Raw genomic sequence first — 26,094 nt, 5'->3', positions numbered from 1 at the left:
GGGGTGGGGGGGAGGAAAGGGAGGGAGTAGGGGGAGTGCTTTCTCACTTTCCGTTTCTCTTCCTCTGTCTTCAGTGAGAGCATGAACACTGGCTTTGTTTTAAGTTAAAGAAGAAAATTACAATGATTTTTATAGAAGCAAGAGCCATGATGTGTGGAACTTATTCTCAAATGGTGAAAAAAGTAACAACAAAGCTAAAGGGGAAGAATGCTAGTAAGAAAATCAGAATAAGTTACATGGGTGTTCTACATTCTTCTTTCTTGTACAAATATCAAATTATTTCCAAATAAAAAGATGAAGGAAAAAAAGATTTACCCAGACTGTTGCATGCAGGTATAATTTAATCATTCTACTATATTACCATGACAACAATGCACTTAGCCATTTTCCTTATAGATGGACATTTGAACTGTTCCTAGTTTTTACTACTATTGTGCTTCTAATAACATTCTCATGTAAGTTTTCTAGGATATTTGGGAAGTTTCTCTGATCTCAAAAATGAACTGCTAAGTTGTAAAACACATGAAAATTAAATTTTATAGGAAAAGGCAAATTGCTTCCCAAAGTATGTCTCATTTATACTCTCACATTGTGTAAGAAGTGCTGTTAGTCAACAACCTAATACATACTACTGTCATTCCTTTTGTTTTTTAATTGCCAGAGACAGAGGGAGGGAGAGAGCACACCCAACTGGGACATGGTCATATCACAATCCCTTTTCTACTCCATCCTACTGAAATTGTGGGCATGCATTCACATGTGACTGGTATGTTTTTCAAGACAAGATACCAGGGCCAGGACTTTAATCAGAGTTGGCCACAAGGGATTTGGCTCCCTTACTAAGCCACAGGGCCCCTCTTGATACTGTCATTCATAATTATAAAATATTTACTGTAGTCTTCATTTGCATTTCCTTGATTTGTAATAAGGCATAATATTGTTCTATATACTTACTAGCCGTATGTATTCATCTCTCATTAAATGCCTATCCATATCCCTTTGTCTTTTTCTACTGAGTTATTATCTTTTTTCTTAAACTGATCCATTACAATTCTTTAACATATTCTTGAAGCCTCATTTCTGCTCTTCCCAAAAACATGTCTTTCTTAACATTCTTTAAAGCAGCTTTTGGAGCCAGAAAGTGGCATGGTGGTTAAGGGGACTGGATCCTACATGGCCGACTAAGTGGCTGAGTCCTGGCCCTGGCAACTTGAAAAACAAGCTGGGATCAGTTGCACTTAATGTGCCCAAAATTCCAAGAGGACAATGAAGGAAAAGGGACTGCAGTGAACCCATTACCCTGGGGAAGATAGGGGATTTCTCACTCTCTCTCAAACAAGTATACCTTTCTCTCTCCAACAAGTATACAGACCCTGTAGTAAAAACTTAAAAAAAAAAAAAGGTCTCTTTTGGACATCTCCATAGTTCAGCAATGAAGTATTAGTCCAGATTTTATTTATTATTCCTAAAGGACACAAGCTCACCAGACAGACACACAGAGAAAGGAACACCCCCCCACCCCGCAACAAGGTGTGGTCATACTGCTATCCTTTTTTCTCCATCCTGTCAGGATTTTAGCCATGCACACACAGGTTCCTGGTATGTTTTCCAGGCCACAAGGGCCAGAATTCAAACCAACATTAATGCAGAGAGCCAGCATTCTATGCAGAGCATTTAACCACTGCACTATGGGGACAGACCTAAAGCATCTTTAGATGAACAGATTTTTAATGTACTGAGATTTATCCTATCTTTTCTAATGATTAGTGTTGTTTTGGTCTTGTTTAAGAAATTCAACTTTACCCAAGGTCCCCAGAGATAGGCATCTGGAAAACCATGACCTTCACATACCAGAAGTTTGGAGAAATTTCAGCTAAACACAAGACAAATTGTTATATACAACAACTAACTGCAAAACCACACTGAACAAAAGTAGCCAGTCATAAAAGGTCATACACTGTGTTATCTCACTTATATATTATGGAAAATTTTTTATAAGAATAGCAAACAGATCAGTGGTTGGCAGGAATTAGAACCATACTTAAAGGGGTACACCAAGGGTATTTATACTCTTACTCTGTAAATGTTTTTAAAATGAGATGAAAAAGAAAAAAATTTCTAAAAATGGTAATTATAACAGGCACAGACTGACTTTGAATAGTCATCATACACTCAATAAAATGAAGACGAACTTTGGATCAAGGAATGTAGGCAAATAAAAACCAATCAATCAATGGGAACCAGCAGTTAGCGTAATGGGTATGTCGCTGGACTCCCACGTAGTAGACCGCAGTTCGCGTCCCGGACACGGTGGCTTAAAACTCACGTGGGCGCGTGTGCATGCATGCCCAAGATCCCGAGAGGAGAATGGAGGAGAAGGGATTGCAGCGTGACCATCCCCTCTGGTGTTGCGGTTTCTCGCTGTCTCTAGGTCTCTCTCTGTCTGTCTGGCGTGCGCACGCACCCTATAGCGAAAACCTCTCCAAAAAAAAAAGAAAAACAATCAACAGAGGTAAAGAAAGAGTGAGACATGACAATATGAGAAAGCCAATATAGTCCACCCTTTGTATCCTTTGGTTCTGCATCACACAATCAATCAACTCCATATTCATAGATGTCTGTTATATGAAGGGCCCACTGTCACTGAAGACCTCGCAAATCACAGTATCAACATGAAGCAAACGCAAATAAAGAAAAAAATAATAAAAATAAGAACCAATGGCACTCAAGGATAAAGATTCAACATACTTATTGACATAAAAGAGAAAACATAAAAATGTGACCTATAGACTAAGAACTAAAGAAAATAAAATACAGAGACCCATTTTGTACACATCCCACACATTTGTTCATATTTCAAGAATAAAGTTTTCTGTACACTCAGAAACAGTATTTATAAACACGGAAAATTCCAGCTGGCCTCTGACTTCTCCATAATACTAGGTCTTCAGAAAAGTCAAGAAGCATGATGACCCAATACACAGAAACAATAGACGGCCTAAGCACCATACATACCAAGTGTGATCCAACATGGCCAATCAGGGTTCAATATGTGGCCAGGATCCCCACAGGATGAAAGAAAATGGATTGCAGCATGACGAGGACCAGTTCCTGGGTACTCATACTCTCTTTCTGACCCCTACCACACACAAGTGCATATGCACTCAAACATAACAAAAGAAAAAAATTACAAAAAAACAAAAACTGTAAAGCTAAGGTTACAGTATTTTACATAAAAAAAAAAAAAAAAAAAAAAAACTCAAGAATTCTACCACCAGCTAAAATGGGCCCTCAACCCCTTGGGCCACAGACTAGTGCCAGTATACGGTCTGGTGGCACCTCCCCTTATACCGGGCTGCATAGCACCAAGTAAGCCAAGTTTCACCTGTGTTTGTGGCCATTCCCCACTACCCACATTGATGCCTGGGGTCGCCTATCAGATCAACAGCAATGCTGGATTCTCAGGTAATGTGAACCCTACTGCGTAACTTTTTCACTGTACAGTGCAATGCAGTAGTTGTGGAAATGAGGTACACAGTGGATGTGATGTGCTTGGATCATCCTGAATCCAAGCCCATTTCCCACTTCCTGCCCTAATGAGGCCTGTACCTGGAGCAAGGGTTCCACTGTGCTAAAATGTCTTCACATAACACAGCTAAAGAACACCTTGGGGGGCCAACCCATGGAGTGGTACTTAAAGTGGATGGATCTCGGGACCAGTAGTCAGCGTAATGGCTATGTTGCTGGACTCCCATGTAGTCGACCATGGTTTGCATACTAGACCTAGTGGCTTAAAACTCACGCCGGACACGTGTGCATGCGTGCCCAAGATCCCAAAAGGAGAATGGAGGAGAAGGGATTGCGGCATGGCCATCCCCCCTGGGGGGTGATTTCTCGCTTTCTGTCTCTATGTCCCTCTCTCTCTGTCTGGCGAGCACACGCGCCCTACAGTGAAAATCTCTCCAAAAAAAAAAAAAAAGAACAAAAGGGCTTAAAATTTGTGACTCCCGCATGTCTGTCTAACCAATTTTCACAGCTTATATTTCTCCAAGTGTCTTAAAATCAGCACATCTCAAAAACAAAATTTGTACCTTCATTCTTTCAGTATCATTTCTACTGATGCACTGTTTGTAGTGGCAGTTACAATATAACCCAACTGCTCAGCTCAAATATTGGGTTATCGGAAGTTATGACAGATTTTTGCACAGAAAAACAGAAAAATCTATCATGACTTCCAATGACCCAAATCCTTAGTAGCAACTTTTGATTCTATTTCCCTCATTTGCTACAGTTAAATGGAAGAAAATTCTATTCAGCAATCCATTTAAAAGTATAGCAGATCCTGGGACCGGCAGTTGGGTGTAATGGCTTTGTCACTGGACTCCCATGTGGTTAGAGCACCAGACATGGTGGCTTAAACTCATGCCGGGCATTTGTACATGCGTGCCCAAGATCCTGAGAGGAGAATGGAAGAGAAGGGATTGCAGCATGACTGGTGGTGATTTCTTGCTTTCTGTGTCTCTTTTTTTTTTTTTTATATGTTTTTGCTATAGGGCGCGTGCACTCACCAAAAAGACAAGGAGAAACAGAGACAGAAACAGGGACACACGCACACACGCCCAGTGTGAGTTTAAGCCACCGGGTCCGGGACTCAAACCAGAGTCGACTACATGGGAGTCCAGCAACATAGCCATTACGCTACCTGCTGGTCCCTGTTTCTTTCTTTTTCTTTGAAAGATTTTTTGCTACAGGGAATATGCACTCACTGGAAAGACAGAGAAACAGAAAGCAAGAAATTACCCTCCAGGGGAAATGGCCACATCACAATCCTTTCTTCTCCAGTCTCTTCTCGGAATTTTGGCCATACGTGCACAAGTGGCCAACATGAGTTTTAAGCAACGAGGTCCAGGATTCAAACTGGGGTCGACTACATGGGAGTCCAGCAATATAATCATTATGTCATCTGCTGTTTCCAACTCAAAGCAAAGTTTCTAACAATTCAGTACACTAGAATCACTTGGGGTATTTGTTAAAAATGTACATTTACCAGGTCCCTTATCAAATGGTATCAAGAATTTACATTTTTATGAAACCTAAATTATCATGGCCTCTAAGGTTTGGAAACTACTGCTCTAGGATCATTATTTCAACATTATTTACCACTAAGGAATGATAGTGGAACAAAATCTTTCTGCTGCATACAACCAAGAAGCCACAAAATATAGTCATGCACCACATAGTGATACTTTAGTCAATGACGAGCCACATGTAAGACAGAGGTCCCATGAGAAGAGACTACATCATATGCTCTGAGTGTGTAGTACGTACGTTACACCACCCAGGCTTATGTAAGTACGTTCTATGATGTTCTCTCAACAATAAAACCACTTACTGCATTTTTCAGAATGTACATTAAGTGATGCCTAACGACTGCATTTCAGTTCACACACAGAAACAAACCAATGATATCTTACATACAAATAAAGTTAAATTAAGTTCCTTCTCTTTCTTGCTTTCTACACAGCTGCTTTCCACAGTAGCAAACATCATATATTGTAGGAGCTTCTAGTTATACCATTGCAGCTTTTCTAAATAAATGTAAATATATTACCTATGAAAAAATACATCCATTCTCTTTTTCCAACTAACAGTAGGACTCCAACTTTATATTATATTAATAGTTTACAACAGCCTATATTAGCCTGTGTGACACTGTAATATTCTGGCCAATATGACACAAATGTAAATAGTGTGTATAATTCCGGGAAAGTCACCCTGAGACTCAGAGTACATTACAGAATGAGAAATCAAATTCTGCAGTCCAATTCTACTAAGTCTTTCAACTCTAAGCTGCCTTCCTTAATTCAAGTCCTCATTTTATTTTTGTTCAACTGCTTTAACTATAAAATTATAAAAATACTTCAGGAATTTTCTGTTAAAATCTATTTCTCATAAATATTAAATGGATAGTCAAACATTTACTGAAAGCTGTTGGTTTCAAACTCCAAACATATTTTCTCATAAAATGAAAATGAAAGATTCATTAGAATCCCTGGACAATTTACAAGTCTGTTTAGTTATAAATGCTGAACTCATTCAGCTTTAACACTGAAACTTATCTGAACTTTATCACCTGAGGATAAGTGTGAAGAATAGACAAGAAGCAAACTCAGCATAAGTTATCCTTGGCAAAATTTTAAAAAAATGGAATGACTCAAAATGTACACAGAGACTCCTTTAAGTATGTCTGTAGAGTTGTTTCTTAATCTATGTTGTTGGTTTCCTTCAAAATAACGTTCTTACACTCAATATGTAATATTAAGAGGCATTAAAGAATACCTACCCATTTATCCCATCTCCAACAGAAAAAAAACCTACACTCAAAATGACTATGTTCTTACCCTACGCATGGCTTCCTCCTCTTCTTGACGCTTCTCATAATGTGCAAAGTCATCAAAGATTGAGGTGGTATGCTTGAAAGTTGCAATTATTTTAAGCACTTGCTTAGCTTTTTCTAGGGGTACCTCTTGAGTGTCCCTTGAATTGGTAACTGGTTTGTTGTCATTATTTTCTAAGCGAATGTGCCGTAACTGGTTATTGGGAACATCTTTGACAAAGATCCATTTAACTTCAAATTTGCCCTTCCACTTATCCTGAGACCAGACACCAGCATATGCATTATAGTCCACAACAGACTTCATTTCAGCCACTCCACAAAAATGTCCACTGCCATTCACACTGAAGAGTAAATAGAGTGGGCCCTTTCCATTCAGGGAACGGTAAGCTGCATCCAAACGCTTATTACCATGCTCAGTACTACACCAAATAGAGTACTTAATAGAACGATGTATGTCATCCTCGGAGTAGCTTTTAATTATAAACACACGTCCATTCTTCAGGTTCCAATCAAAGTCTTTGGGATTATAGTTGTTTATGGCCTTTAGCTTCTCCAGCACTGGGTGCACTTCTACACTTGAAGGTGAAGCGCTGACAGGTACAACACCTAAACCAAAGTTTTCACCGCCCGCTCCATTGTTCTGATTGAAGCCTGCTCCCCTGTTCCGAGGAGCAACCCAGCGATTCTGCAGCTGCTGCTGTTGAGGCTGCACTTGGTGAGGCTGGGCCTGTGGCTGAGGTCCTTGTTGCGGTTGTGGTTGTGGTGGCTGAGGCTGCTGTTGAGGCAGTTGGCTTTGCACCAATGGTGGTGGTTGAATTAATGGCTGAGGCTGCTGGATTATAGTTTGAGGAGGCAGAACCGGTTGGGTTGGTGGAGCCTTTACCACTGACCCCTTTTCATCCCAAGTTCCAATATTCATGTTGTGTTTTATAGGAGGTGGTGGCACGGCAGAACCAATTCCCACATTGCCCTTGGGTTTAAGTTTCGGTTGAGGTTTGGCAGGCTTTCTGGCAATGGCAGCCCAGGAGGTTGGTTTAGGTGCTGCACTGCTAACTGGGGGTACACTATTGGTTGCAATGCTAGTCATACCACTGCTGCTCAAGGCTGTACCTACAGTTTTTGTCACTGCAGCTGTCAGGTCACCACCAATTTTCAGTCCAGTCATGCCTTGCTCAATACTACTAATGCCAGGTACCTTACTCAAAGTATCATTGCCAAATCCAGCCTGTCCATCAGTAATAGCTCTCCCAAGAGAACTAGGTGGATAGCCATAACTGCTACTATAAGCAGAACTTTGTGTTGATTGTCCCTGAGATCCACTTGTCCCCCATGTAGAGAAATCAGCATTACCAGGAAAAAAGTTAAATCCATGTTGACCAAGAAATGGAGGGGTATTTCCTAATGCCCCAGGTTGACTAAACACACCATCTGGTATATAATGATGTTCTCCATTACTCATTTGTCCATAGGTTGTCAGATATGGCATAGGCTGGTCTCCAGCCGTGGACCATGCTGCTTCCCCAAGAGAATATGGAAATCCAATGGATGGAGCATAGTAACTAGGCATGTATGGATCTGACATTGGTGGATAGCTGTTACTCTGCAAAACAAAAAAGACAGCAATCAGTAGCGAAATGCTCTTTTATGGGGAAAAAGACATCTAAAAGATTAAAATCAAAAAATATTAAGTAAGTTTTAAAAAGTATCTGTTCTAGATAAACAAAATTAAAATTCCAAACGCAAACTTATTAACAAAAATATCTGATGAGTATTTATACTTTTAAATATTTCTTATAAAATTATTCACAATGCTTTTAAGAGAGAGGAATAGGGGTGGGCTGGAAAAGTATTTTTGTTTGAAGAGCCTCATCTCTGGCAATTTTAAAACACCTTAATTTGGAGACCAGCAGATGGCATAATGGTTTCGTCACTGGACTGATTCCCACGTAGCTGACTACAGTTCTAGTCCTAGGCCTGGTGGCTTAAAATTCATACTGAGCACGTGTGCGTGCATGCCCAAAATCTCCAGAAGAGAATGGAGAAGGGACTGCACCTGCCCATCCCCCATAAGAGGAGGTGATTTCTCACTTTCTGTCTCTCTGGCAAGCACATGCTCCCTATAGCAAAAATCTCTCATTAAAAAAAAAGAAAAGAAAAAGAAAAAACACTAATTTCTACATAAAGCTCATTTATAAATTTTGCAGACACAAAAATCATTTAAATCCAGGTATATTTTAACCAACTGATGCAATCAAAAATTTACATGTAAGGATTAAATAAATCTGGAAACCAGGTCAAATACAGGAATGGTATCAGTTTATCTATGTGATAGAATCCATTTCAATAGATAATTTTTGTACTCTTACTAAGAAAAAATAAAAAGGAGAAATTCTCATATTCTAAGAAAATAAGATTCAAAATTATGCCTCTAACAAGACCCAAACTTGTTTTTTGTTTACCCTAAGTTTCTTGAAATAGAATTTTTAACCCATTTTTCCTGCTTTTAACTCTCTTGGGGGCTATTCTATGACTGTTTTTCCACTTGAGAAAGCTTGTCAATATAAATGTGTGACAATAGCATCATACTATTACTACCAAGAATTAATTTTTAGATTATTTTCTAAAAGCCTACTGAAAACTATTACCAATATGTTACTTGCAATAATACATCTTGCAACTGTTATAACTATTCACTGTCTATGACAATGCTAATCTAAAATATTGTCTTTTGAAATGATTCTGATATAACTAAAAGAAAAAAAACTAAACAGAGGTTGCATTTAAGTTAATAATTCTGACGAAAATTTTGGATACTGCTAGTAAAACTTAAATTTAAAATTAAAAAACAAAAACAAAAAACCAATTCTGTCATTATTGTTTAATGAAAAAAAATTTAACTATTTTTTAAATATACTCGATATCAAGTATATTTTACTATATTCAACTATATTCAAAAATGCAGGGCCAGCTGGAGGTGTGCTAAAGGTGGCTGGATCTCACATGGCCAACTAAGCAGTCCAAGTCCCAGACCCAAAGGTCAGAAAAACACACCAAGCATGCACACATTTGTGTGTGTATGTGTGTGTGTGTGTGTGTGTGCGCGTGTGCATGCTCATTCAAATTCCCGAAAGGATGGAGAATCGGAGGAGGGACTGTGAAGCACCTTGCCATGAGGGAGTAGGGGAGACATGCTTTCTCATTTTTCCTCCTTTCCTCCCCTCCCCTCATTCCCCCCCCTTCTCTCTGCAAGTAAACACACCCTCTGGAAGGGAAAGAAAAATAACTGGATATTTATGTGTTACTATTTACTAATTTAGTTCAACACATTCTTTCGTTATATCAGGTAATTTCTACTAACTATAATTGAAAATATACTCAAAGCATGATTACAGTAATAGTATGAAAGGAATTAAAAGCACCTTATTTTTCTTTGCGCTGTAGTTTTACACTGTGATCCTACTGCCTCAGTCCCCCATACAATGCGAACTACAAGCACTTGCCACCATATTGGCCTTTCAAGATGGGCTGGGAATTGAACCCCTGCATGTGGCCTCAGCCTGTCCTGGCAGCAGTGTCTACTACCATGTGCTACTGTGGTCTGGCTTTAAGAGCATTTTTGGAACTACCACAATAGTAGCATCACTACAATAACCAATGTTAGAAAGATGTACTTGCTGCTGTATGTAAATACACCTAACAAGTATCTGAGGGAAGCTCAAATACACTAACAATGATTGATTCTTAATAAATAAAAAAAAAGGAATTAGAAATAGCAAACTTTAGAAGTCACGATGATACACACATACACATATACATACACAATTCGTTCACTAAATATCTGCTAAAAACAAAGTACTCAGTGCTTCATACTAATAAGTCAGACATAAAATTTTTTAAAAGTTAATAAAAATGAACAGTTCAGCCAATATAAACAAACATGTATAGCTGACAAAAAGATAAGTCTTCATTTTAATTTAAAGCTAAACATACTCTTCTACTTCTATTTTCTGTATTTACTTCAGCTACTTACCAAATGCCTACCTTGTGAAAAACACTGACAAAAGATACTTATTCTAAAAGAAAACCTACAGTTAAGTGGAAAAGACAAGTACCACAGGGAGATAAATATATTTCACATTGGGAATAGTAGCAGAGCTGGGCTGAGAATGAACGTAAAAGGTTTTAAGGTTTGAATTTTGAATGATGCATTGAAATTTGGACTCACTAAGTCTTTATATGTGGAACGGAAAAGCAGGTCAAGCAGGAAGTTTCTAAGTTCATTCTTTACAACAAAATATTCACAAAATTATACTCATATTTGTATTATTCTTATTTTAGTATGTGCTCCGTTTTTTACAATTTCTTACCAGACAGCTTTGGGGGGAAAAAAATGCACTGCTGTCCTATTGCAGAGATGCTCAAAGGATCACGACTACCTACAGTCCTGAAGAATACACACACACACACACACACACACAAACACCCCTCAGGTATATGTATACACACACACGTGTATACACACACACACACACACACACACACACATATGCACACAAACATTTATTATAATTTGACCACAAAGGGATAGAGAAAGACAGGGAAATTGAGAAAGCAAGCCACCAGGTCTGGGAACCATCAGTTGGCCATATGGGAATCCAGCACCCTTAACAAATACACTACCTGCCGGCCCCTCAGGTATATTACATAAGTGATCTTCCTCGTTTATTCAAAATTCACTGTTAATCAGTGAATTAATCACTATTTCTCAGTTTTTTCAGTAGTTTTAGCTGAATGGTATTTTTTTTCCTCTTAGTTCTATAAAAGTAACTTAAGCAATCTCCTTTTAAAAAGCAAGGTCTTGGGACCAGCAGGTGGAGTGGTGGTTAAGGCACGGGACACTCCCACATGGTAGACCATGGTTGAGTCTCAGACCTGGTGGCTTGCTCGCTCGCGCGCGCGCTCTCTCTCTCTCTCTCTCTCTGTGTGTGTGTGTGTGTGTGTGTGTGTGTCTCAGCTCAAATTAAAAAATAGATGAATGAATGAACAAATAAAATAATTCTTTTAAAAAAAATCAAGGTCCTGGTTCTAGCAAGAAACTCTTCACAGCTGAAAAGGTATGACTATACTACTTAATAATCAATCATTTTGGGATCAGTGGGTGGCACAGTGGTTAAGACACTGGAATCCCACATGGCCAAACAAACCCACTGACGTGAAAATCATGTTGGGCACATGTACATGCATGCCCAAACTCCCGGGAGAATGGATAAAAGAGGACTGTAGCACGGCCATCCTCCTGGGGGAAGTGATTTATCATTTCCCCTCTTACTGTCTGTCTCTCTACAATGAGCATACATGCCTTATGGCAAAAGTCTAAAAAAATACAAAAATCATTTTGAATTAGTAGAGTTTCAAGTATGACTTTGTATTAACTGTAAATTAATGTATGTTTTGCTAAATACAAATGTTTAATTGTTAGCTAAGTGGAATAGCAATTAGAAGAATGTACCTTGGTAGGAAAAGGAATAGAATTTCCACTAACTGATGGAAAACAGTAATTCAAATCTTACTTTTACCTTTTATCTGAAAGTTGGTTAAAATGATAGATGTAATCAACTTTACAATTTATGTGCAGCCTTTAGACTATTCAAAATTTGGAAATTGTTCAAGTGAAATTTTACTGTTTTCTTTAAAGGTATCTTACCTTTAAAAGTAATATGAAATTTCCTACTTCCCCATACATCAAAAAACTGGATGGCAAAAAATAACAGTAATGTGTAAGCGTAAAAATGATACAATATTGTATCATTATGATACAATACAAATGATACAATAATCACCAGACAGTTAAAGGCATTTGTGCAAACAGAGTCCTAGGCCCTTTACTCATAGCACAAACACAGAGGTACTATCTACAGAGGTCATCTAATACAGTGCCAATGTGAAGCCATGAGTCACCTAGGTTTTAATCCCAACCCAGGTACTCACCAGCTACATGTAAAAAGGGTAGGTTACCTAGACTCTCACTTGTTTTCTCATCTATTCAAAGGAAATAAAGAGACAGTGTCTAAAACATACTAAGCACTCAACAAATAACAGCTTTATTTCTTAATATAATCTAACTTGACTCTTCTAACATGTAAATTAATTGCCATACATGGCACAATTTCAAAACGAGTCAGCCATAAAGAGCATAGTAATAATGTAATGTACTTAAGTAGTTTCAAGGATATGGAATCAAGTCTTTTCTCTCCACTTTGCCAGTGATCTCAATGGATTATTTAATTTCTCTTGTTACTTTGTTGATAAAATGAGGATAACACCTGTTGCTCTACTCAACTGTGAATTTTTTAAGGTTTTTGCCATAGGGCTTGTGCCCTTCTCTGGAAGGGAGAGAGGCAGAGCAACAGAGAGGCAAAGTGAGATAGAACTCCCCAGGGGCAATGGCCACTCCACAATCTCTTCTCCATTCTCATCTGCATTTGGGGCATGCATGCATATGCACCCACCATGACTTTCAAGCCACCAGGTCCAGGACTCCAACAGCGTGGTCTGCCATGTGAAAAGCCAGAGGCCTTAATTATCACACCACCGGCTGGCCCCAATTATGAATGTTTATTAGAAATTATTCCCCCAGGCCATCAAGTGAAGAGGAACTTAAGGTAGTTGGGTCCCACACGGCAAATTTGGTTTAGTACTGGACAGGCAGCTTGAAAAAACGCACTAGACAACATGTGCGTTCGTGCCTAAACTCCTGAGAGGAGAATAGAAGAGATTTGGGTGTGCCCATCTCCCTGGGAGGTGATTTTCCACTTTCTTTCTCTCGCTTTTGCTGGTGAGCCCATGCGCCCCACAGCAAACAAATGAGAAACTACTTTGTTAACTGCTATATCAAAATAATGTGGATCAGGACCAGCAGTTAGCATAATGGCTATGTGGCTGAACTCCCATGTAGTTGATTACGGTTCAAGTCCCAGACCCGGTGACTTAAACTCATGCCAGGTGCATGAAGAGAATGGAGAAAGGGTTGTGGCATGGCCATCCCCTCTGGGAGGTGATTTCTCGCTTTTTTTTTGGAGAGGTTTTCGCTATAGGGCATGTGCGCTCGCCAGACAGACAGAGACAGACATAGAGACAGAAAGTGAGAAATCACATCCCAGGGGGGATGGTCACACCACAATAATCCCTTCTCCTCTCAGGACCTTGGGCACGCACGCACACACGCTTGGCGTGAGTTTTAAGCCACGGGTCCGGGACGCGAACCGCGGTCAACTACGTGGGAGTCCAGCGACATAGCCATTACGCTAACTGCTGGTTCCCGATTTCTCACTTTCTGTCTCTGTTTCTCTCTCTCTCTCTCTCTCTCTCTCTCTCTCTCTCTGCCGAGCACACGCGCCCTATAGCTAAAACCTCTCCCCCCAAAAAACTAATAATGTGGGTCAAGCCTTAACATTCAAGTACTTTTTATTCTCCAATTTGATAATTAAAATATTTTTAAAAAGTAAATGTTCCCTAAATTATAATCATTATTCCTAGGCCTTGTGATATAGGTCGATTATTTTATAAATTCAGAGGAAACTTCAATAATTAGAAAAAGTTCATGTTTACTATTCTGACCTGAGGACATTTTAATACAACTCAATTATAACAAGTCTCTGAGTTTTACCCATTCCTCCTTCATAATTATCCAAACATACAAGAAAGAGGATTAGACAAAGTCCTCTTTAAAGTTTAAGAAAAACTGGAGTCAGCAGGTGGCACAATGGTTAAGGCAACGGATGCCAATATGGACAACCACAGTTCAAGTCCTGGACCTGGTTGCTTCCCTTCTCATCTTCCCTCTTTCTCTTGTCAAATTAAAAATAATAACAACAAATAAAATTAAGTAAAAGAATTAGAAAAAAATACATTATTTTCCAATAACTTAGAACTTCTGCAGAGAAAAAAAAAATGAAGACTTATCCACCAAGAATCTGAGGAATTCCAAACGGATTAATTAAAATTTAAAATAACACTGGGCCAGCAGGTAGCATGGTAGTTAAGTCACTGGCTCCCACACAGAGAACTTTGAGGTTTGAATCCTGGACCCAGTGACTTGAAAAATATGCTGGACATGTATGTATGTGTGTGTGTGTTTTCAAAATCCTGGATTTCTCACTTTCCTTCCCTCTTTGTCTGTGTCTGTCTGCAGAGTGCACACAACCTGTGGCAAAAAAAAAAAAAAAAAAAAACTAAAAAAAGAAATTTAAATAATATTCAGTATGCTTTTAATGTTCATATATTTTTTCTATTATTGTACTTTTCAAGAAGTATACTTTATATACATACTTATCCATAAGGAAAAAATGTGTTAGGTATAATATTTAACCTATTCATTAACCATGATTCTTCAACTCTCTAATTCTTATCAAGTAATCTAATCCACCCTTAATTTAATAAATACTTAATGAATGTCTACTATGTGCCAGATAATGTGCCTATCACTGGAGACAAACAGAAGAAGAATATGGTCTCTAATCTGGAGCACTTCACAGATATAGTGGGGAAGACATTTTTACCCTACAATGTGATAGGAACTGAACTGAAGTACAAAGAATGCAAGACCAATTACTAGAGTACAAAGAGGAAAAAGTAAATACCTGAGAAATCAGAAAAGATTTCCTAGAATAAATGGCATACATGAAAGAGTACATATGTGTACATGTTTACGTATAAAATATGGATCTAAATACAAAAACTGAGATCACTAAAGAAATACTCATATTATTGGTAAGTACTTCTCCAGGTTAGATGGAGAACACTGACAAAGATGTGGTAAACATGGAAGTGAGGGGGCCAGCAGGTGATGTGGTTAAGGCACTGGATGTGGCAGACTGTAGTTAAAGCTTGCTTTCTCACCTTCCCTTTCTCTCTGATCAAATTAAAATCTAGCAATAATAAATAAAATTAAATAATTGTTTTAGAAAAAGAAGGAACTAGAGGGACATTTGAGGGCATGTGTAGGCTACACCCACTACCATAAAGCTGTGATAACTCTTAACACAATGGTAACACAATTGAGACTTGAATTTTAAGAAGACAACTGAGAGGCAGTATAGTATCACCAGTTAGAAAATCATTCCTACAGGCAGAGAAACATTTTATATTCTTAGTTGTCTACACTACTTCTCTAATAAATATAGCTAGGTATTTATTTTCCCAACTATGCAAACAGATAAACTCAAATTTCAGTTTTCCAATTTATTCCTCAAATTCATATGCACAGATTACATGGCATCTGTGACAGTACCAATTAAAACCTCCTGATCAACTTAATTATCAAAGTGCTCTGAAGAACTATAAAGAACTAATTTTAAGATCTAATATTTACTGTTTAATTACTATAAAATTGTTCCCTAAGAAATGCACCATACAAAAGAACAGGCTACCAGAAGTACAAAGGCAAACAATTTGTTTGCTAGGTCAGTGTACAAAACTTACAAAATACTTGTATAACTTTAAATTTGACAATAATTACTTGAAAGTAACCGCGAATAAATACAGTTTTCATTAATCTGCTATGAGAGTACTTTTTTAAAGTAAAATATAGGAGTCAACACGTGGTGTAGTAGTTAAGGAACTGGACTCCCACATAGCCGACCACAGTTCGAGTCCCAGACCCTTACCTTGCTTTCCCACTTTCCCTTTCTCTCTCTCTCTGGTAAAATTAAAAAATAATAATAACGAATTCTTTAAAAACAGTAAAATGTAATTATATATTTTAACTAGGTAATTATGAGTAACTTAAATTCTTTTAATAATTTACCTTAAGATTTCAGGTCACTTTCAGATTTTCTCTAAAATAAATCCAATTTACTATATAGTCCTGGGACCTACCATGATTTGGGCTAGCTGAAAGGAGGAGAGGGAGACGCTGATATGAAGATGCTATGTATATCTGGGAAGTGATGGGGGGACAGACATCTCTCTAACCTTTCCTACCTCCCACCACCCCCTTGGAAGAAATAAACTTTGAAAAGAAAATTTCATTTGGGCCTACAAAGGTAAAGAACTTCAATTCTTTTTTAAAAAATGTATGGTTTTCCGGGACCAGCAATTGGCGTAATGGCTATGTCACTGGACTCCCACATAATCGACCGCGGTTCATGTCCCGGATCCGGTGGCTTAAAACTCACGCCAGGCACATGTGCGTGCGTGCCCAAGAGGAGAATGGAGGAGAAGGGATTGTGGCATGGCCATCCCCCATGGGGGGTGATTTATCACTTTCTCTCTCTGTCTCTTTCTGGAGAGCGCACACGCCCTATAGCAAAAACCTCTCCAAAAAAAAAGAAGAGAAAAAAAAATGTATGGTTTTCCAACACTTTTAAAAACATTTAAGTGAATTTTTTTGTATTATTTATTCCATAAGTCAAACAAAAAGAGTAACAGAGACAGAACCCCCAACAGGGTCTTCAAACTACAATCCATTCCCCAGATCCAGACTCAGCCAGCCGTGTACCACCTGCCCTGCTTGCTCAGGGGTATCTCCAGTATGCAAACCCGAACTCCAGCCCCACCTTCACATTGTGTCAACCTTACAGGGCATTGCATTTTTCTGCTACACCACTGTCCAATCCCACAAGTAAATCTCACGCAGAATTCCAATTGGAACAGCAATGTTTTCACACTGGTGGGATCCAGGCTACTCTGCCTTGATCTCCCCTAGACAGCCCCGAACTCCCTCTGTGGAATGCCAAACCCCAGCAACAAAAACTTATCTTACTACAAAAACCCTTCTAAGTCCTTATGAGAAATGAAGAACTCCAAAGTATCCATTAGCAAGTAAAACAAGAAGATTCTTTCAAGTAGTGGTTCCTGAGGTGTCTTTTACAGTTCACTAAAATGTCTTAAAAATGAGAATCTGAAGAAATCAGAAAGGCTTCATACTACATCTTAAAAATTCATTTTAAAAATATATACACTTGGGAACCAGCAGTTAGCGTAATGGCTATGTCGCTGGATTCCCACGTAGTCGACCGCGGTTCGTGTCTCGGACCCGGTGGCTTAAAACTCACGCCGGGCGCGTGTGCGTGCGTGCCCAAGATCCCGAGAGGAGAATGGAGGAGAAGGGATTGCGGCGTGACCATCCCCCCTGGGGGGTGATTTCTCGCTTTCTGTCTCTATGTCTCTCTCTGTCTGTCTGGCGAACGCACGCGCCCTACAGTGAAAATCTCTCTCAAAAAAAAAAAAAAAAAATATATATATATATACACTATAACATCAAGTTATAGTGTATATAACTAAAAAAGAAAAATTCAGTCATTTAGCCCAATAAAATTTTCAATTTGATCATGAAGACTATTTTGAGTGAGCATAAATTAAAATTCCTCAAAAAACCTAGGAAACAGTAATAAAAGGGTTAATCACAGTTACTATATAAATCAGAATAAAAGCACTTTTTAATAATTTACACATTTCATGACAAATGATCTACTTTCATAACCGTTAAGTAGAAAAGGAAACCTGTTACTTGGATCATGTTATATTATATACATATATGCACATTTTTTGAAATGAATTTTTTTTTCCTATTTAGAGAAACCATAGCTTCACAGATTCTATCACCAGTTTTTATCCCTCTCCAATGTATGCCAGGAATGTTGCTCAGTAGCCAGGAGGGGATAGTTAGGCAGAAATGATCAAGACACAGATCAGACTAACCACAACCACCACTCTCTACAGTCCTAAAAATAATCCTACGTTCCATAAGTTGGGAACTATTGGGTCATCGTACTTTTCGTTCAAATTTCTCTGTAACTACATGGTTAATTTAATTCATACTATTTGGGTCTCTTTTTTTTTTGTAATTTAAAAAAAAAATCTAGCTTAAAATTTCAGAGTACATTTGTCACATATCTTTTCATTAAGCAAAATAAAAGTAGTTTCATTACATTATGTTTTCTTTATAGAGAAACTGGTTAATTCCGAAAAATGTTTTAAATTTGTTTCTAGCAATGACATATTTTTCATAACAAGCATGGATAGGCGCAAACATGGTATACACATGCCAAATACCCTCATTTTATTGTCTACCAGTATTTAAATCAAATTCCTGTATGTAAATCCTCAAAAGCCACCAGTTACTTGATGTGACAATCTTCCATGTCCACACAATAGAAGCATGTTTATAAAGTCCTTCATTCTGTATCCTAACATTGTTAAGTTACATTAAAATTTTCAGTAAATATCAATGGAATTCAAACTGGAGTGGATTATGAAAAGAAAATACTACAGTTAATCAAAACTTTCAGGCGCAAACTAATGACATTAAAGATTATAATCTTTAATTATAGTTCAACATTCAAAAACCTAAACCATAATTACAAACAGCATTCATCTTCAAATCTCTATATTATATTTCATAATCTAGTTTCCACCACTGATAATTTTTTTGAGAGAGATTTTTTAAATTTTATTTATTCATTTATTTACTTATTCAAGAGAGTTTTGATATAAGGTGTGTGCATTTGCTGGAGAGATCGAGAGAGAGACGTGAGAAATCACCCCTCAGGGATGATGGCCATGCTGCAATCCCTTCTCCTCCATTCTCCTCTTGAGATTTTGGACACGCATGCACATGCACCCAGCCAGAGTTTTAAAAAGCTGGGTCGGGGACTCAAACCATGGTCGACTAGGTGAGAGTCCAGCATCATAACCATTATGCCATCTGCTGGTCCCTCTTTTTTTTTTTCCCTTAAAGAGAGATTATTGCTACAGGGCATGTACACCTGCCAGAGAGATAGAAAGTGAGAAATCACCCCCCGAGGAGGGATGGACATGCTGCAATCCCTTCTCCATTCTTCTCTCAGGATTTTGGGCATGTATGCACACATGCCCGTTCTGAGTTTTAAGCCACCAGGTCCTAGATTCAAACCACGGTCAACCACACAGTAGTTAGTGACATAACCATTATGCCATCCACCAGTCCTGCCACCCATAATTTCTAAAGTATCATGTACCATAAACCTGCAACTTCTATTCACTACTATGCAAGTTTACTACATAAATTAATTTGTTATGGTTAATCTCATGCCACTGAAACATCTATTTGAAAAATCAATACTAGTAAAAGGTTCATTTCCTAAAATCTGAAAGTGTCACAAGACTTACCTGATTTGTCTGGCTACTTAAGTATGGCTCAAAATCATCATCATTTACAGCATCTTTTTGATGAATCGAACCGTTTTGTACTGAAACTAAAAAACATGGTTGCATTAGAGGTGTTGTAATTATCATTATGAAACTCACAGCAAAACCTAGTAACATTTTTAATATTTTTAAAGCAAATTCACAAAAAGCAATGCTGAGTTTTTTTTTTAAGTTAAGAATCCTTTTAAAAAAACCTTTATTTTAGATACAAATATTAATATGCCACAAAAAAGTTAGAAATTCTGTGACCTGTAAGCACAAGATTATATAAACACAAGCCACCTATATAATCCCTCTTACAAATATATAAATATCTCAATTTCAACAGCACAGTGAATAAAATAGTAAAATGTTGGAAACAGTTCCCCAAAGTTGTATTTAAATTTAAATTAACTATTTTAGATAATATCATAGACAACAGAGATCTTTATAAATGCTTTCTACCTCTGTTTAAGTCAATTATTTAATCTAGTAAAAGTAAAGAATGAAATAACTATTTTTGCTCTATAAGTCACAGTGAATGTCCTAAATGTCTCCTGTTAAAGAAAAGTAGTTAAATTCATTTGGAACTGTATCATAAAAAATAAACAGGAGCTCTGTGGCCTGGTGGTTAAGGCAGCCAGATCCCACATGACTAACACATGGTTTGATTCCTGGACTGAGCAGCTTAAGAAATACACAAGGCATATGTGTGTGCATGCTCAAAATTCCAAAAGACAGGATCGATAAAGAAGGGACTGTGATGTGACTATTCTCCATGGAGGGTGCTTTCTCTTCTCTCTCTTCTAACTCATGTTCTCTCTCTGGTGAGTATGCACAACATCTAGCCAAAAAAAAAAAAGGGGGGGGGGGGGGGGGCATAATTCTTAATCAAAAAAGATTTCCACATGAAAGTACAAACAATTACACTTAAAACACCAAGGATAACCATTATTACTCTTGTAACACATAAGAGAAGGAATTGACGGATAATTTAGAATGACACACTTGTTCAGAGATCATTTCCATAAATGCTCTATGAATCTGTTATTCTCTGGATGCTGTCTTACAGCGCTTCTGAGCAGACTCCAGAAGAAAGAAGGTCCTGAATCTAAATCTTAAGTCCATCACTGAGGAGATGAAGGATCTCCAGTGAGTAACTGAACCTCTCTAACCTCTGGACTACTACTCTCTTTGAGGAGGTTATTAATAGTATCTACATTGTCTCATCTGAGTATTAAATAACAGTGTTCAATAATCTTGGATATTATTACACTGACTATTTTAAGATCCAAATATGACTAAAAATTACTTTAGACCCACATAAACAGGGATGAATATGTTACTAGGCTAAAACTTGATGTGGTGACAGTATGTAAATATTACTACTGAAACATACGAGATGAAAAAATTGAAAGTTTTTTATGTCAATCTCTTAGAACACAGTTACTGCTCAAAAGTATCACATCACAAGGTATTATAAATTAAGGTCGAAGGTGATAGGTTTAAGCTGTGTGTTCCTCATAATATAACATTTTTACTACCTCTAATTTTCCCATGAGTTTTATCACCTAAAATGTAACACTGAGTTAACGGTGGGAACAAAGATATGTAAAATTTAGTTCTTTTGCCATCCACTTAGTAGCAATGGTCACTCAAAGTATGATACTACTCTCTGAGGTCTTCAAAAGACACCTCTGATGATACTTCTTTGCCCCTCAGTGGCTACAGAACAATCTGAAGGTAAACTCCATTCTGGTTCTACTTAGGCGGCACATGGAATATGTAGCTTTTTGATAAGGACTGTATCAGGACAAGGGTTGAACTAAAAGTATTCCCTAGAACTTATAGGCACTAGAAATTAAAGTATAGAGGAGGATGCAATAGGTCACTCTCAGTCCCAATATAAGGCTAAGCTAATCATTTCAGTCCAAAGGATTCTGACCTATCTATTCCTTTACCACTAGGCTTTAGTTTTCTTTTATCAAAGGAAGTTGCATGTGATCTATTACCATCTAAAAAATAAAATTCACTATTAGACCATTAAACTAGTACATACTAGCCAATATTTGGCTATTTCAGAATTACATCTATTTCATATCCATCAAAAACTTAGTTCATACTATAATGTCAAAAAGAACCTACTTCACATTTATCTGAATATATTCTAGCATTCTTACTCATTTCTTTTGTTCTATCCTTTCTAGTGCTTACACTGAAAAACTTTATAGGCTGACATTAAAAAATTCAGTATTCTCATACACACTAAGTAAATATACATACATACGCTCTCCAAATTTAAATGTGCATAAATATCTAAAAATTCCTAAAATATACAAGTAGGTAAAATCTAGGGAAAAGATGTTTAATTGAAAGTATTTCACATATACTGACAAGCAAGTTGAATTACAGTGAACTCCAAATAAGATACTAACTAGCCTTTGAGTTTCAGAGGCATACCTTTCTTTTAGGAAATTCAACTGTCTTAAAGACTTAAGGTTTTGAACATTAATGATAATCTAATGTCTTGAAGACTGAAAACCATTAAATAATAATAAAATCCAACTAGTTCCACAGTCTGTAAAAATTCTTCAGGGGAAAAAAGAACAGATGACTTACATGATTCTTCGCCTGTTTCCTCTGCCCTATGAAGCAGAGTCAAATCAAGATAGAACATGGGCCTTAGGAGCCAGGTGATTCTTTGCTCTGGTCCTGACTACATCAAGTTAGGAAAGTCAACAGATCATCATGTTTTCCCACCTACAAAAACAGTGACAATACCATATACCCTCTATCTCCTTACAGGAATGGTATGAGGAATAATTAAAAAAAAAAAAAAAATGAAGCCTAAAATAATGACAGTAAAGTAATTTGAAACAACTTTGGGAGAAGATAGGGAGGGACTGTAACTGAATTATTGCCAAATACAAGGCATTTTCCATTGTTTTTCTAAAACATTACAATGGCTAAATTCAACCTAGTTATTTTAAATTTCGGTTAATAGAACAATGCACATGTCCCTCTATTGGTAGGGGAAGAAGAGGGAAAAGAGAGAAAGGATAATTCTCTTCCTTTTATTTGCCTAAATGTAAAAGATAGAAGAAAAGAGGTGGCAAGGCCTGGGACTACAACTATGGTACCCAACAGTTCCATATACAGTGTTTGCAAATAAAGATACAGCCTACCTTTATCCTAGCAAGCAAAAATTCCCCTTGTTAATAAGTAATAAAATCAGTATTAAATTATGGACCAACAGGTACATAATTATTTTAAACATCTATTTTTTGGTACTACCCTTGCCAAGGACAGTAAAGGGTTCTAATATTTAATGTAGAGACAATCTATTCATTAAAAAAAGACTCCTACTTATAAACCAGTAAACCTGTAGCTTTTGTGATTTTGCCTTAACAAAGAGACTGACAGAGAACTCCTCATAGCTCCTTCAGTGAATGAGTCACTAAAGATAGACAGAAAAAACATTTAGCATAAAATAAGACACCAAAAACAGGTGTTAGGCTAATGTCAACTCAAGATAATTCAAAAAAGAAACATAGTAACTCTGAAATCATATTAAGTCAACTGAAAAGGACAATGTTTCAAAACTTCAACTGACACCAGTTTCTTAGGGACATGTATTTTTCATATCTTGCTAACTTCTGAATTGAAAATTACTACACATATTCTTAGACAATGAAGCTATAGCTTAAGAAAATAACTTTGCTTCCTATTTCATAAAAATAATTGTGAAACAAATTTACTAGCTTGAAAACCAAATTAGCAAAGCATGTAATTTTTCTCAAATACACACATAGCTACTTGTATCAGTTCTGGCTTCCAATGCTACAGTGCTACTTCCCCTAGTAAATCTCCCTGCATAGCCATAAAAATGTTAAGTAACATATATGAGCATTTGCCCACTTGTAGCATCTAGCATTTTAAGCAAATTTACATGATTATTGACACTTTTAGGCCAGAGCATTCCCCCCTGCCAAGACTGTACAACGGAGTCTTGCTGGACCTTAAAAATAGATAAAATGAGTAAAGTGAAATGAAATCCAGAAAATGTAAATGCTACTACAGCAGTGGATTATTGCAATTGTAATTATAACAATTCTCATAGCATAATAGGATTTGTGGCTAAAATTATTAATTTTACACAGAGAAACTTCTAACAAAAAGGTGTAACGTATTCACGCTCACTTGGCACATGAGCTTGAATAAACTACAGGCAGTATTAGAACTCAGATTGGAACTCTACTAAGCCACAGGCAGTTTTAGAACTCAGAACTCCCAGGAATCCCCATCCATAATTCTATTTTATGAAATTATGAACTGACCAGTTTAGGAAGAAAGGAAGAAACACCACCTAAATACACCTAATAAAAGTAAAACTGATGGATTAAAACATTTTAAAATAACTAAAAAATATTTATTTGTAAATGGCCAATATGGGATGTAATTTAGAAATAATTTATATCTATAATAGCAAATGTGTGGCTAGAGCATTCCTAAGTGAGATGACCATGTCAAAAATCAAACTTACAACAATACAGTACTAACTTACAACAATACAGTACTAACTTACAATGCTGTAGATGCTCTATTTTGTTTTATCAAACAAGTTAAGTACTTCATAGAACTTGTGCACTTACCTTAAAGCAGGTAACACAAAACACTTAGCATTTCAAATAGCCTTGCAAAGTGCCACCTCCCCATAGATCTAGGATAAAATAATTTATGCTAGGCAATAATGACCACAGATTCCACATATCTCCAAGTCTATTTACTTCCTAATGGGCAGACTAGCAAAAAAAGAAATTAATGGAGCATTCTTTTTAAGCTTACAAACAAATTTTTTAAAACTCATGTAAAATCAATCAATAGTATCCAATTCTGAGGTTTATGCTTACAATACAGAAAATTCTAAAAATAAAATTGGAATGCTAAAAGTTAAAATATCTGTGTTTATATAATGAAAAAAGCATATTTAATCAAAACAAAGAAATAACTGTTACCTAACACAGTATCATATATCTGGTATATACAAATTCTTATTTAAACTGTACTACAACTCAAACGAAATTATATATACATAACCTATTTTTCTTGAATTCTCAAAAGCCCCCAAAAATTAAAAAGCACCAATAAAGACACTGAACTTACATCTAAAATGAAAGCTACTATAAATCCTATTTTTTGGAAACTGTTATTGAAATTAAAAAAAATAAAAAAACAGGAAGTATAATTCTATTTAGTGTAAATCCAAGCCCTATTACAAAATGTTATAAATAAGTAATTCGCTGTACTGTTCTTTAATTGGCACTATCCCAAAAAAGCAGTAACTGGTTCTATACATATTAATGTCACATGATTAAGGTCATAGTGTTTCAATCAGCTGACTGCATTGTTCCACATTAGTAAATACAAAATTTTAAATGCTTTACTTTCAGTGGTACTAACAGTAAATCATATAATCCTGGCACAAATCTCACAAATTATTTCCTTCTCAGCCCTCTGTAAAGTACCAGATTGAGTTACATATTGCAATCAGGACTACATAGCAAGATGACATGCCTGCTCAGTTTTGATTTCTCTCCTGTCACTGCCTCACTGAGATGGAGTTCAGCAGAATCAGAGATTAACAGTACAATCTTCACTAATGTGACACCTAATACTGGGTGAACTACAAGTTCCAATGAAATTCAGACATGTCAAACAAAATGTCCACTTGAAGGTACTTGTCTACACACATAACGTAGAAATTCTGAGGCAGAAATTACATAACAGAGACAAACTGGAAAACTATCGAAGTATCACTACTTTCACAAAATCTGCTTAAGTGAATCACAGCTGAGAAAAATACTTCTTGTACTTTAGTTTCTATAAAAGTGGCCTCCAAGCAAGAAACTACCGAAGTTTGGATAGCACTTGGCTGCCTTAGTCATGATAAACACGCTGCTGTAATCCTACATAAAAAAAAAAAAGAAAGAAAAAGAACTACAGCAAAAACAAACCCTCATACAATTTTAAAGGAACGTCAAAGCAACACTGAGAAACAAGAAAAAAAAATCCAAACTCACCTTTATTTCCTTGCCCTTTAGGTCTCTGTGTAGCATGACGAAAGGTGTGATAAAAAGGAGAAAAAAGAAGAGAGGGAAAGTGTGTTAAAGACGTTATCAAGACAAGTTATTTTAAACAATCCGCGTAGGAGTAAAACCCACCATATCCTCCATAGCCACCAATTTTCCAACCACCCCCGGCCTTTAAACCTCCCACCCGCCACTCGGAATCCGTCTCCCAGAGCTCGCGGGTCTCAGTCCCACGTCTGCCGCCCTCAGGATGCATCCCGAGGCCCCTCGGAGCGCTCGCTCCCCCCACCCGCCGCGGAAGCGCGGCACCGCGGCCGCCAGCCCTCCTGCCTCGGCCGCAGGCTCCGGGGCCAGGGCGCACGCCCCGGCCCGGGTGGCAAGACCGCAGCAACTTGCGCCCCGGGCACCGTTATGGGGCCGGCAGCGGCGGCGACGGGGAGG

The 26,094-nt window shown here is 37.4% G+C and overlaps 1 protein-coding gene across 1 annotated transcript in view; it reads right to left on the bottom strand.

The window, feature by feature from the left end:
* YTHDF3 (YTH N6-methyladenosine RNA binding protein F3) overlaps positions 1 to 26,094 on the bottom strand; it is a gene marked incomplete in the record, with an annotated part of 46,209 nt that overhangs the window by 19,708 nt on the left and 407 nt on the right. Inside the window, 3 exon segments of the mRNA XM_014585046.1 lie at positions 6,402 to 7,997; positions 19,547 to 19,632; positions 25,645 to 25,669. Coding sequence (XP_014440532.1) covers positions 6,402 to 7,997; positions 19,547 to 19,632; positions 25,645 to 25,669 — 1,707 coding nt within the window.

This window comes from Tupaia chinensis, unplaced genomic scaffold (genome assembly GCF_000334495.1).
Source record: "Tupaia chinensis unplaced genomic scaffold, TupChi_1.0 Scaffold148698_1, whole genome shotgun sequence".
Lineage (NCBI taxonomy): Eukaryota > Metazoa > Chordata > Mammalia > Scandentia > Tupaiidae > Tupaia > Tupaia belangeri.
The sequence above is the reverse complement of the archived record's forward strand: the minus strand, read 5'-3'. Positions and strand labels throughout refer to the sequence as shown.